This window comes from Propithecus coquereli, unplaced genomic scaffold, assembly GCF_000956105.1.
Source record: "Propithecus coquereli isolate 6110/MARCELLA unplaced genomic scaffold, Pcoq_1.0 Scaffold43, whole genome shotgun sequence".
NCBI classification, from domain to species: Eukaryota; Metazoa; Chordata; class Mammalia; order Primates; family Indriidae; genus Propithecus; species Propithecus coquereli.
Window position 1 is genome coordinate 7,546,153 of NW_012150063.1, and position 13,840 is coordinate 7,559,992.

A 13,840-nucleotide genomic window follows, 5' to 3' on the forward strand; every position below is an offset into this window, starting at 1 on the left:
AGAAATGGAAAAAACAGGTGTTGAGGATGTGGAGAAATTGGAACCCTCATATATTACTGATGGAAACATAAAATGGTACAACTGCTATTGAAAACAGTTTGGTGGTTGGCCTGAGGTTAAATATTACCATATGATCTAGCAATTCCACTCCTACGTATATACCCAAAAGAATCGAAAGCAGAGATTCAAACAGATACTTGTATACCAATATTTGTAGCAGTATTATTCAAAATAGCCAAAAGGTGGAAATAACCCAAGTGTCCATCAACAGATGAATGGATAAACAAAATATGGTAAATACAAACAATGGAATATCATTCGGCCTTAAAAATGAATGAAATTCCAATACATGCTACAACATGGATGAACCTTGAAAACATGCTAATGAAATAAGCCAGACACAAAAGGACAAATATTATGTATTTCCACTTATAAGAGGTAACTAGAGTAGTAAAATTCATAGAGCCAGAAAATAGAAGTTATCAAGGGTTTAGAGGAGGAAGAAATGGGGAATTACTGTTTAATGAATGGGTACAGAGTTTCAATTTGGGATGATGAAAGAGTTCAGTTCCGGAGATGGATAGTGGTGATGGCTGTACATTGTGTGTGTACTTGATGCCACTGCATTGTACACTTAAAAATGGCTAAAATGGTAAATTTCATGTATATTTTACCATGATATAAAAAAATTTTTAAAAAACGAAGTGCTGATACATTGCTACAACATGGATGAACTTTAAAAACGTTATGCTGAATGAAAGAAGCCAGTCCCAAAAGACTACATATTGTATGATTCCATGTATAGGGAATATCCACAATAGGCAAATCCATATAGACAGAAATGGTTTTCTAGAGCTGAGGGGGGCATTAGGAGATTGGGAGGTAATAGCTAAAGAGTATATGGTTTCTTTTTGGGGTGATAAAAATGTTCTTAAATTGATTGTGATGATGGTTGTACAATTCTGTGAATAGACTAAAAATCATTGAATTTTTCCCTTTAAATGGGTGAACTGAATGTGAACTATATCTCAAGAAAACTATTTTTTAAAAGAAAATATCAATTTAAAGAGTAAAGACAACAAGCTAACAGAGATGGTCAAAGGCCAATAACATGCAGTTCTCAGAAGATAAGACACAAACGGCCAAGAACCAGATGAGTAGATTCTCAGCCTTACTAGTAGTCAGGGAAATGCACATAAAAATAACACTGACATACTCGCACATATCAGACTGACAAATTTTTGAAATCTAGTGTTAATAGTACCAAATGTTGGCAGTGAAGTGTGTGGCCAATTGGGAAAAGTCACTGCTGGTAAGTATGTAAATTGATAAAACCACTTTGTAAAAAGCAACATCCCCTTCTAGTTTATATGCTGTAAAAAGTATTTATGCATATGTACACAATAAGACATACAAGCATACCCCAGAGATATTATGGGTTAGGTTTCAGACCACCGCAATAAGGTGAATATCACAGTAAAGCAAGTCACACTTTTTTTTTTTGGCTTCCCAATGTGTATAAAATTTATGTTTACAATATACTATAGTCTATTAAGTATGTAATAGCATTATATCTAAAAAATGTACTTACCTTAATTTTAAAATTCTTTATTGCTAAAAAGTGCTAATGATCATCTGAGCCTTCAGCAAGTTGCAATCTTTTTGCTAGTGGAGGGTCTTGCCTCAGTGTTTGACTGCTGACTGATCAGGGTGGTAGTTGCTGAAGGTTGGGGTGGTTGTGGCAATTTCTTAAAATAACATGATAATGAGGTTTGCCACATTGATTGACTCTTCCTTTCATGAAAGATTTCTCTGTAGCAGGCAATGTTGTTTGATAGCATTTGACCAAAGTTAGAACATCTTTCAAAATTGGAGAAAACCCTCTCAAATCCTGCCATTGCTTTATCAACTAGATTTATGTTATATTCAGAATCCTTTCTTGTCATTTCAACAACGTTTGCAGTATCCTCACCAGGAGAAGATTCCATATCAAGGATCTACTTTCTTTGCTTTTCATCTGTAAGAAGCAACTCCTCATCTGTTAAGTTTTATTATGCAATTGTAGCAATTCAGTCACACCTTCAGGCTTCATTGACAATTCTCTTGCTGTTTTTACCAAATCTGCAGTTACCTCCTCCATGGAAGTCTCAAACCCTCAAAGTCATCCATGAGGGTTGCAATCAACTTCTTCCAAACTCCTGTTAATGTGGACATTTTTATCTCCTCCCATGAATCGTGAATGTTCTTAATGGCATCTAGAATGGTGAATCTTTTCCAGAATGTTTTCAATTTACTTTGCCCAGATCCATCAGAGAAATCACTATCTATAGCAGCTATAACCTTATAAAATGTATTTCTTAATAATAAGACTTGAAAGTCACAATTACTCCTTGATCCATGGGCTGCAGAATGGATATTGTGTTAACAGGTATGAAAACATTAGTGTCCTTGTACGTCTCCACCAGAGAGCTAGCTCTTCAGTGACTAGGTGTGATGTCCTTATTTTAAAAGGAATCTCTTTTTTCTGAGCAGTAGGTCTCAACAGTGGGCTTAAAATATTCAGTAAACAGTGCCGTAAACAGATGTGCTGTCATCCAGGCTTTGCTGTTCCATTTGCAGGGCACAGGCAGAGTAGATTTAGCATAAATCTTAAGGGCCCAAGGATTTTCAGATTGGTAAATGAGCATTGGCTTCAACTTAAAGTCACTAGCTGCATAAGCCCTTAACGGGAGAGTAAGGCTTTCCTTTGTAGCTTTGAAGCCAGGCATTGACATCTCCTCTCTAGCTATGAAAGTCCTAGATAGCATCTTCTTTCAACAGAAAGCTATTTCATCCACAGTGAAAATCTTGCTTCCTCCTTCATCAATGATCTTAGCTGGATCTTCTGGATAACTTGCAACTTCTGTATCAGCACTTGCTGCTTCACCTTGCAGATTTATGTTATGGAGACGGCTTCTTTCCTTAAACCTCATAAACAAACCAGTTAACTTCGAACATTTCTTCTGCAGCTTCCTCACCTCTCTCAGCCTGGAAGAGAGGTAGGGCTCGGGATCTAGTTTTGGTTTAAGGGAATGTTGTGGCTGATTTGACCACTGAAACTTTCCTCATATCAACAATAAGGTTGTTTCACCTCCTTATCATTTGTGTGTTCACCGGAGTAGCACTTTTAATTTCCTTCAAGAACTTTTATTTGCGTTCACAACTTGGCTGTTTGGTGCAAGAGGCCTAGCTTTCTGCCTGTCTGGGCTTTTGACCTGCCTTCCTCACTAAGCTTAATCATTTCTAGTTTTTTATTTAAAGTGGGATGTGTGACTCTTCCTTTACTTGAACACTTTTGGCCACTGTAGAGTTATTAATAACTCTACAGGGAATGGGGACGCTTGAGAGGGGAAGAGAAGGGGGAACAGCTGGTTGGTGGTGCAGTCTGAATACACACAACATTTATCAGTAAAATTCACCGTCGTATATGGGCACCGTTTGTGGTGCCCCCAAACAATAGTAACATCAAAGATCACAGATCACCATAACAGATATAATAATAATGAAGTTTAAAATATTAGAAGAATTACCAAAATGTGACACAGAGACATGAAGTGAGCACATGCTGTTGGAAAAATGGGGCCCATAGACTTGTTTGACACAGGGTTACCATAAACCTTCAATCTGTAAAAAATGACTGTCTGCGAAGCACCATAAAAGTGAAGTACAATCAGACAAAGTATGTCTCTATACCAAGTGTTAATTAGAAGATTGTTTATAATTGTCAAAAACAGGAAACAATTTAAATGCCTATCAATAGAGAATGGATTCAAGAACAGAGATATATTCAAATAGTAAAATAGTTTTAAAATAAATTAACTGGAACTACATGAATCAAAATGGATAAATCTTGGAAACAACTTTGAGTATAAAAAGCAACTTGCAGAGGAATATATATATTATGATATTTGTATGAAGTTTGAAAGCACACCAAACAATGCATTGCCTTGTTTCTTGATACATATGTAATTATGTTATAAAAACATACATGGCAATGAGAAGATTCAAATTCAGGATAGTGACTACCCATGGCCATCAGCAGAAGAGATAGGTTTGTGAAAGGGAGCCCACTGGGATCAATTACATCTATATTGTTTTATTTTTTTAAAAAGCTGAGGCACGTAAATATAAAATGTTGAGCTTTTTTGAGGTAAATGGTGGGTATAGTTAGGTTAGGCTGTTCTGTGTACTTTTCTGTTAATTATGTGTATTAACAATTTATATTTTTCTGAGAATTTTGTTACATTTTAACCAATGAACCTATCATAAATTCATCTATTAACTCATAATTGGATTCTTAGAAGGGCTTGCTATTCTACAGATTTGTCCTCAAGAATAAAACTGTGTGGTGAGAGTTTGGATTCCTAGTTAATTGTCAATATATATATATTTTTGGCTATTTTAGAATGTTAATACTAGCTACCATTTATTCAGTGCTTACTCTGTGCCAGACAGTATTATAAGCACTTTACATATTATATTTAATTCCTTAACCCTCTGAAACAAGTATTAGCCATATTTTCCAATGAGGAAGTAGGCTTTGAGAGAATAAGTAGCTTCTTGATGGTCACATAGCTAATAAGTAGTAGAGTCAGAATTGGAACCTGGGGAGTTGACTCCAAAGCCTATGCTCTTAAACCGCTATACTGTACAAAGCCTTTCTGTTACCTGTAGTAATCATAAAAAATTCTATAATTTGGGCTTACTGAAGGGGGGGAGGGCACACATGTCTGCTGCATATGACTTCTAGCAGTTTGAAGAGACCCAAGAAATAAGCATCTAATCACGTTTTTAATCCTCTCTCCCATCCACTCTATTCATACCTCTTTCCTGTTGTTATTGTTGAAACCTTACTATCCATTTCTGTAAAATATACAATGGACTGCAATTTCTGGTGTTATGTTATAGAAATTCTTAGTTTAGAAGACAGTTGAAGGAGTTAAAATTGGGAAATGAACTAGGATCCAGTTCAAGGAATCCAGGATGACTTGGAACTTTATATGCCATGTTGCATTTCACAACAGCCAGAACTCAGGTCTGGTTTCTGATCTGGTGTTGCTACTATTCAATCTTATCTTAAAACAATCTGAAAAACAACAGTAAGGGTAATTAATACATAACCGTCATTTGTTCTTTAATTCCTTCCTACTCCCTTCTACTGTGCTCCTCCACTAGATGTCCTCTTCCTCTTTCTAGATTTACCCTTTATGTACATGAGCTCTTGCTAGACTCTCGAGCACCGTTTTCATAATAGCTTTATACCTGGAATAAGGTACAGGATAGAAAAGAGTAGCAACCCTATTCCTCCTGCTAAAATCAAAATACCTACTCTCTTTTTACTCAGGAATGAGTGAAACCAGTAGGTTCCACTCTTTTAGACCTAGTCTTTAGAATTTAGTTTGTTAATGATTGGTGATATTGATGATGGTAAAACTTTTTGGCAGTTTGGATTAAATTTCTGTTTAATTGTTTTATGAAACTATAACAGTGAATTTTGGATGATATAAACTGTTACCTCTGGTTTATAGAATAAGAAAGTAAAAGTCTACTACCAAGAAAAAACTGAGAAAATAGATGTCTGGCATCAGTATTCTAAATGTGTACACCTTACCTAGTTGTAGATGTCTGTATTCTTTATTGTTCAGGTTAACAATGCAGCAAGAAAGCATGTGGCTGCTACAACTGGGAGAAGTGGGTTAGGCAGGTGCTTGCTGAACAATGACCCATCATTTTCCAGACCCCAAAGTCTGCCCACTCTTATGGCTGTGTTTGTTGGTAATACTCTACTAGAATCCTTTAATGAGAAGTATCATAACATATAAAGATCCTATTACTCATCAGAAACAGTTGATTTTCTCTCATACTTGAGAATATTGGTATTTGTTCTATTAACATTATAATTAATAGTCAGGATTTTTGTTTAGAGGATTTAAAAGAAATATTAATTGTGCTGGCCTAGACATGCACATAATTTAATCTTTCTGTGTTTATAGTGGTAGACTATTTATGTTTTACTTTGGTGAAAAATTATTTATGTTTTACCTTCTTTATTTTCTAAGGAACTGGCATTTGATCCATACGAATCGTATGCTCGAGATATTTTACGACCTGGTTTTCATGATCGTTTCCTTAGTCAGTTATCAAAGCCTGGGGCAGCACTTTATTTGCAGGTATAGTAATTTTTAAATCAAGACGTACAATGTCTGAAAGGTAAACTTTAAAAAAAATTAAATCACTTTCTTTTCTAGTCAATAGGCGAAGGTTTCAAAGAAGCTGTTCAGTATGTTTTGCCCAGGCTACTTCTAGCCCCTGTTTACCACTGTCTACATTATTTTGAACTTTTGAAGGTAAGAAAACTCTTATTGCTATTTATAAAATATTCAAGCATGATGAATTATTTTTACTACTTCATTTGTAAATTATTATGTTAGTACCAATGCACATTAGTGCTTATCCATTTCCTTTTTCCAGTTAAGAAGCAAGCGTACATAAATATGCAAAAGAGTGTTGTGTTCAGTTTTAGTAGTGAATTTTAAAGCAGTTGTCAGAAATTTTTATCTCATACCCTTTTTGTTTACATGGCCAATTCTTTGAAAATAAGAATTGGGAATTTATGCATCCCATTCTCCATCTGGGGCCCTCAGTAGATTCAGGGACTCAGCTAAGGGGCCCAGTGTAAGGATAGGGCCAGAGTAATGGGGAAGGTTAATTCACCGAATTTTCATAGCTCAACTATCTCTATTAAACTGCTTATCATTACTTTAGAAAGAGTGAATTTGTATAATCCCAGTAAAAATTTCCCATTTGATCTTAGTTCAAAATATTAAGAAGCACTGACTGAAAGGAAAGGGTTTTGTCTTTTTTTTTCTTTTCCTATTATACACTGAAGTTAACTAAGGAAAAGGGAAACTTAGTCTGTATAAATTATAATTCAATGGTGTAGCTCAAAGTGATACTCTATTATTTACCTTTACTGAACTAGCCCTGTAAAGACCAAACAAGACATGCATTAATACCATTATTATTTCTTTATCTTTTAAATGAATGCTTCATCAAAGAAAACTTCTGTTTAGTATCGTGGTTCTGTTATGGAGAATGTATTACTAGAAATCTCATTTATAGTTTGTAGGAGCAGATGATGAAATGGACTCTATAATGAATCAACAGATAGAAAACCTGTGAGTTTAGTAAACTGAAGGAACTCTCATCCCTACATTTTCCTTCCATTTTCTCAGTTCTCTTTGAATTACACTGTAGTAATTTGGACTTCAGTTAGATTTCTCAGGTAGGAATGTTTGTATTGGAAAAGAACTAAGGGAGTTAAAAGGTAATTTGAATCACTAGGCAGAATTACAAAGCTCTTAGCAATCCATTCCAAATTGCAAACAGCATACCATTTAAGGTCTTCAGTAATATAGGATGATTATCTTAAAAGGATAATTAAGAGAGGAAGCATTGGTATATAAAATAATTCTTTACAAAAAATTCATTATGACTAGCTATAAATATAATGGGACATTTACAAACAGTTTTATTATACAGAATCCTTCTTGGTGATGGTTTCTCTAACAATGGGTATTTCACCTGAGCCTGTAAGGAAATTCTGAAAGATTCAAAGGCAATATGAAATTTCAAAGCAGTTATTAATTTATAAAAGTAAGAAGCTTTGACGAAAGTTCAGAAGGCTATAAAACCCAATCTTTTTAATAAGAGAAATTAACTATTTACTCCCCCCAAGTGCAGACAATTAAAATTTTTAAACTTGAAACTCATGGTAGTAGAATTTTTATTTTATAAGTACATCATTCAGCAATTTAAGGTTTCTACTGATTTAAGCATATGTATCCCTGGTTCATATTACTGCCTAAGTTACATTACAAAATTAGCAATATATGGGCAGAAAATTTTGCTTAATTAATCCACAGACTCTGATCATTCTTTTTTATTATGCATTCCCTCAACAATAATGTACTGTTTATACTTATTTTTAATTTGTATTTGTTGCTATGTTGCTTAATTATTTTCATCAAGCAGTATTTTCAAAGTATATTCTATGGGATGCTAGTCTCATGAGATACTCTCTAAATAAAGTTGGGTAGGACATTCAGTGGTCAAATATGTTTAGGGAACACTGCACCCTTAATTATACTACCAGAAATTTTCAGTGTATATTAGGATATTAAAAGTTTTGTAAAAATGGGCAATAAAGCAACCTAATTGTTTTCTAAGATTTCCTAAATCAGTTAGACCATGGAGCCCTTTTAAAATTTAATACATTTATGGATGTTACTTAGGGAAAGTATCATAGGAGTTTCCTCCATCAGATGAACTGAAAGACCTTTCAGTTCTGAAGACCCTAAGATTTTTTTCCAGCTACATGATTCTTACTAGTTCTACTTTTTTTCTGGGTATTGCTGTTACCCCAAGGTACCAGTCTGAACTTGGTAATTCTGGACTCAGCTATGACTGTATAAAACTGAGGCAGCTGGAGGCAGCAAAACCCTAAGATACCAGTGGCAGTTGGAAACTAGCCATAATTGATCTATGGCGTAGAGTGGCTCGCAGAAGCTCACTAGACTAGAGAGAAGTCTGACATTTCTTCTCTGGTTCTAGCTCAGTAGCCTACTAGCTGCGTGACCTGGGACAAGTTATTTCACCTTTTGGAGCCCTACTTTCCTTATTTGTGAAATGCTTTTCTCACTGGGTGGTTCTGTCAACCATGATAATGTATGTAAAAGTATTTCATACATAGTAAAGAATATAAATATTGGGTATTTTCATCACTAGAGATTTTTCTTCCTATCTTGTAGATATCTTAAATTTATATTAACATTTTACTCCCTTCTTCCCTCACCATTTCCCCCTCTCCCTGTCTACCCAAATCTGTACTTTTTCCTGCATTCCATGTCTTTGTTGAATAGCTCAGATCCTTCACCAGAAGCCACAACACCATCCTTGATTTTTCTCTCTCCATTATTATCAGATTCTCACAATTTGACTCCAGAAATGACTCCGGAATCCAGCCTGTTGTGTTCACTCTCACTGACACTCCCTTAGTCCAGGCTCTGAGCATTTCTTACCGGGACCACCATAGCACCTTCCTTACATGGTCTTTGAACCTCCTAGAATTCCCAGTTTGAAAAATGCAGTTGGCTCCCTATCAACTATGACACAAAGTCCAAATTCTTTAGCCTCACTGCAGCTCTCTCTCCAGCTTCATCTCGCAATACTTTGATCCTACCCACTTTATGTTTTAGTCATAAAGAATTTCTTAGCAGCACTGGATATGCCAAATTTGTTTAGGGTTCATTTACACATCTTTTTTTGCCCCATTTATCTGGAATTCTTCTTTCCCCCTTTCATCTGGGAAATTCAAAGAGTTTGTTTAAATATTGGTTCCTCTAACAACCTTCCCTTGATTTCCCAGACTGCTCCTTTCACTTAGCTCCTCACTTTCTTCACACCTGTTTATAGAACTTGTTCCATTTTTATCATCTACCTTGTCATTAGACTGTGTGCTCCATGGAGAACGGAACTGAGCCCTATGTATCTTTGAATTTTCATGCCTAGTATAATGTCTGGCATTTAGGCATTCAACAAATGTTTGTTAAAAAATGAATGGCAGACAGGCTCAGTGGCTCGAGTCTATAATCCCAGTTATTTGGGAGGCTGAGGCAGGAGGATTCCTTAAAGCCAGGAGTTTGAGATCAGCCTGGGCAGCATAGCAAGAACCTCATCTCTATAAACAAAATTTTAAAAATTAGCTAGGCATGGTGGTGTGTCCCTATAGTTCTAACTACTCGGGAGGCTGAGCGGGAGGATCGCTTGAGCCCAGGAGTTTGATGCTACAATGAGCTATGATTGTGCCACTACACTCCAGCCTGAGCAACAGAGCAAGACCCTGTCTTTAAAAAAAAAACCAAACAAAAAAATATGTTTTCCTTAAAATTTCTATAAATGTCTTACATTTTTTAAAAAATTTAACTGTAAATTTTATGTAATTACATTTATTTTGGTAACTTAGGTTGCCTTAAACTTTACAAATTCAAAAGATAAAAGTTTAGCTATTAATATTATGAGACTTTTGAACTTACAGAAACAGTAAAATGGTGGTTACCAAAGGCTAGGGGTTGGGGAGTTAGGGAGATATTGGTCAAAGGACACAACATTTCAATTAAATAGGAAGAGTACGTTCAAGAAGTCTACTGTACATCATGGTAGCCATGGTTAATAACAATGTACTGTATACTTGAAAATTGCTAAGAGAGTAGATTTTAAGTATTCTTACCACAAAAAATAGATAAATATGTGAGGTAACGTATATGATAAATATCTCGATTTAGCCAAGATCCTGTTGTACACCATAAATACACAATTTTTACTTGTCAATTAAAAAATTTTTAAAAATAGTGTAAAACTTTAATGCTACTGAAACTGAAAAAATACTGTTTCTTTTATCAAAGTTAGCAATCAAGTCTTTGGACCCTTTAACTTGAAAATTTAACTTTTTATGAAGTAAAAATAAACTTCCTTTGTGCCTTTTTGAATACTACATTGCTTCAATACTGCAATTTTCTCTGTGAAGTTTAATTTGCTTTATTAAACAAACTTAGACTTGTTTCTTGGGGCTAAGTAAATATGTTGACCAGTATTTTGAAGGTTAGCAAATCAGTACACATTTGGTTCAACAAAAATATTAACTTTTAAGGCCAGGCACAGTGGCTAACATCTGTAATCCTATCACTTTGGGAGGCCAAGGTGGGAGGATCACTTGGGGCCAGGAGTTCGAGACCAGCCTGAGCAACATAGAGAGACCCCGTCTCTCCAAAAAATACAAAAATTAGTCAGGCGTTGTGGCACGTGCCTATAGTCTCAGCTACTCAGGAGCCTGAGGCAGGAGGATTGCTTGAGCCCAGGAGTTTGAGGTTACAGGGAGCTATGATGATGCTGCAGCACTCTAACCTGGGCAACAGAGCAAGACCTTGCCTCAAAGGAAAAAAAAATTAACTTCTTTATTCCTTAGACATATGATTTTATCTCCCCAAGGTATACCTGGACAAACATTAGAAAAAAATCATCCAGGCTGACTTTAAACTAATTAATTCCTTAGAGAATTACCTAGTCTCTTTCTAGTACAGTAGGTCCATGTAACCTAGCGGAAAGTAAGTTTCCTTCTTTTAAAAATCAGGTTGAAATCTATATTGTTATGTGTACATTGGTGTATTAGTTTCCTAAGGCTGCCATAGCAAAATAACAAACTGAGTGGCTTAAAAACAACAGAAATTTATTCTTTCACAGTTCTGGAGGATAGAAGTCCACAATCAGGGTGTGGGCAGGGCCATGCTTTCTCTAAAGGCTCTAAAGAAGACTCCTTGCTGCCTCTTTTCCTAGGTTCTGGTGGATCCCAGCAATCCTTGGCATTCCTTGGCTTGCAGATGGCATCACTCCAATCTTTGCCTCCATCTTCACATCAAGTTCTTGACAGTTTTACATTCTTCTCTGTGTGTCTGCATCCAAATCTTCCTTTCCTTTCTCTTATAAAGATACCACATCAGTGTATTCAGGGCTCACCCTAATCCAGGATGACCTCATCTCAACATGATAACATCTGCAAAGATCCTATTTCCAAATAAGATCACATTTGTAGGTACCCGAGGTTAGGAATTTAACATATATTTTTTGGGGGGGGGGGACACAGTTCAACCCATAACAATTAGTTTTTGGCATGCTATAAAAATTATTTTTATTTTTATTTTTCTGATTCTTCAGTGTATACATTGGCTTTCTTAAACCAGTTATTTTTTGCATTAGGCCAATTAAATTATTTCATCCTGATCTTAGATTTTAAAATTTAATTTTAGTTCCATAAAAATCTAATGAAAAGCCAACAACTACATTATTTTTCAAATAGATGAATTATAGGCAGGTAAAAACTCATAGGAATATAAAATTACTAAATTATCTGAATAAAACTAGGTGTATATAATTGAGGTTGGGTTATATTATGTATGCTATCTCTTAAAAAACTAACTGAAAATTTAACACTTAAAATCTCTGTACCTGTCTTAGGTTTCATTGGCAGTAAAAAGTACAAGATTAGCAAAATAATCGAGAGAAAACATGTTCAGGTTTAAGTTTTAATACATGTAACAAACATGTATTTTTAGGTAAGATTAAATTAAGAACCAATAGAATAAATTTTGCAGTTGATATTAATTTATTACAATGCCTTGGATTTGCTGTTTTTCCAAAGTTTGGAAGCTGGACAGTATAAAACATCCTCTACTTCAGATAATTTTTTTATCTACTTTTCCTTCATGCTTTTCATGTGGTTTATTTTAGTTACTATATACACTTCAACCCATTTTTTTATACAGCCAATGAGCTAATGTCTTAATACCAACAATGAAGATTTAGAAAACATAGCTTCTGAGTATCATAAAAATAAGCCCAACAGAGGTTCTCTCTAGTGTCTGTTCCCTTGAACCAGTTTTCTAAATTTAGAAATTCCTATCCAGAGTCCATGCACTCCAAGCATTTGAGCTAAATGGTATCTGATCTGACCACAGATATTGAATGTCTAAACATAAGATAATGCCATTGTAAATAAATAGCTATTACTACAATTTTTAATTTTAACTGCTATGAGCAGCATTTATAGTTGGTAATTTTTTTTCTATTAACAGAGAGATGATTTTAAGAGGTGTTTTATTTCCAAAAATGAGATTATCCTAACATTTTTAGGGTTGATTTCCTATTTAAAGTTTCAGACTTAAAATCTCATTTTAGTTAAGAATTTCATCTTCTCCACCCATACCTTTTAGATGAGCTGCTACCATAAAAGAATAAATTTATTTGAATGTCATTGACTTTCTTCCCCTCAGCATTTAATGGAATGTTAAATGATGACATGGCAAAAAATCAGAAGCATAAGACTTGAGTTACTCAGCAGCCGGTTAATTAGTTCTGGAATAATTGGGATAATATTCTATACATTTGCTAAGAGGGCTAGTAGATCAAGTTTACTCTTTGACTGTATTTTCCATGTTGTAATCTGCTTTAGTGTCTCACCAAACAGTATGCAAATAACCATTCCAAAATCAAAACATGAAGCTTATCTTGCTTGTGTTCTCACATTGTGTGATGAGCTCATTATATGTATACAATATTTAAGATAAATACAGATCTTTCTTTTTACATCTCACATCTTAGGCAATTATAATGCATATTTCTTGACTGTATATTTTGTCATCCTTGTGCATTGCAATTTACCTGTTTTAATGAAATAGGTTTTAGTGAATAATTTCTAATTAGGTTTTTCGAAGTCATTTCAGTTATTTGGGTGCTAGAGTGAAAAGGTCACTGTATGAGAGTCAGAATCTTGAGCTCTGACCCTGTTTATGCCATTAAGTAAATGGTAGTTCCTTCATTTTATATAATGTCATGTTGGAGAAAATTAATTTCTAGAAATAAAAATATATGAATTCAAGTGTTCCTTTTTTTAAACAAAGGGAAGCCATTATATGTGAATGAATTAATATAAAATGCATCAGGTACAATTTATTTTTTTATGTATAAAACAATCTTAAGTTTTATTCTCCTGAATACCATCGTATTCATTGTATCCTTTTCCTTGATACTGCCTTAAATTTAATCCCATTTATCTCCAAGGGTTTCCTTTGTGCATGCAATACACCATATTGACTACTGACCTTCTACTTACTTCTAAGGGACCAAAAAGAGTCACTGGTAAAAGTGGCTTCTTTCTTGTGAAAAGATAAATTTTGTCATCTCTATAGAG

General features: G+C 34.7%; 1 protein-coding gene across 1 annotated transcript in view; it reads left to right on the plus strand.

Annotated features, from left to right (window-relative positions):
* Positions 1 to 13,840, plus strand: part of SOS1 (son of sevenless homolog 1 (Drosophila)) — a 136,200-nt gene that overhangs the window by 81,524 nt on the left and 40,836 nt on the right. Inside the window, exons 7-8 of the mRNA XM_012653862.1 lie at positions 6,099 to 6,209; positions 6,288 to 6,386. Coding sequence (XP_012509316.1) covers positions 6,099 to 6,209; positions 6,288 to 6,386 — 210 coding nt within the window. The remainder of the gene's footprint in view (positions 1 to 6,098; positions 6,210 to 6,287; positions 6,387 to 13,840) is intronic.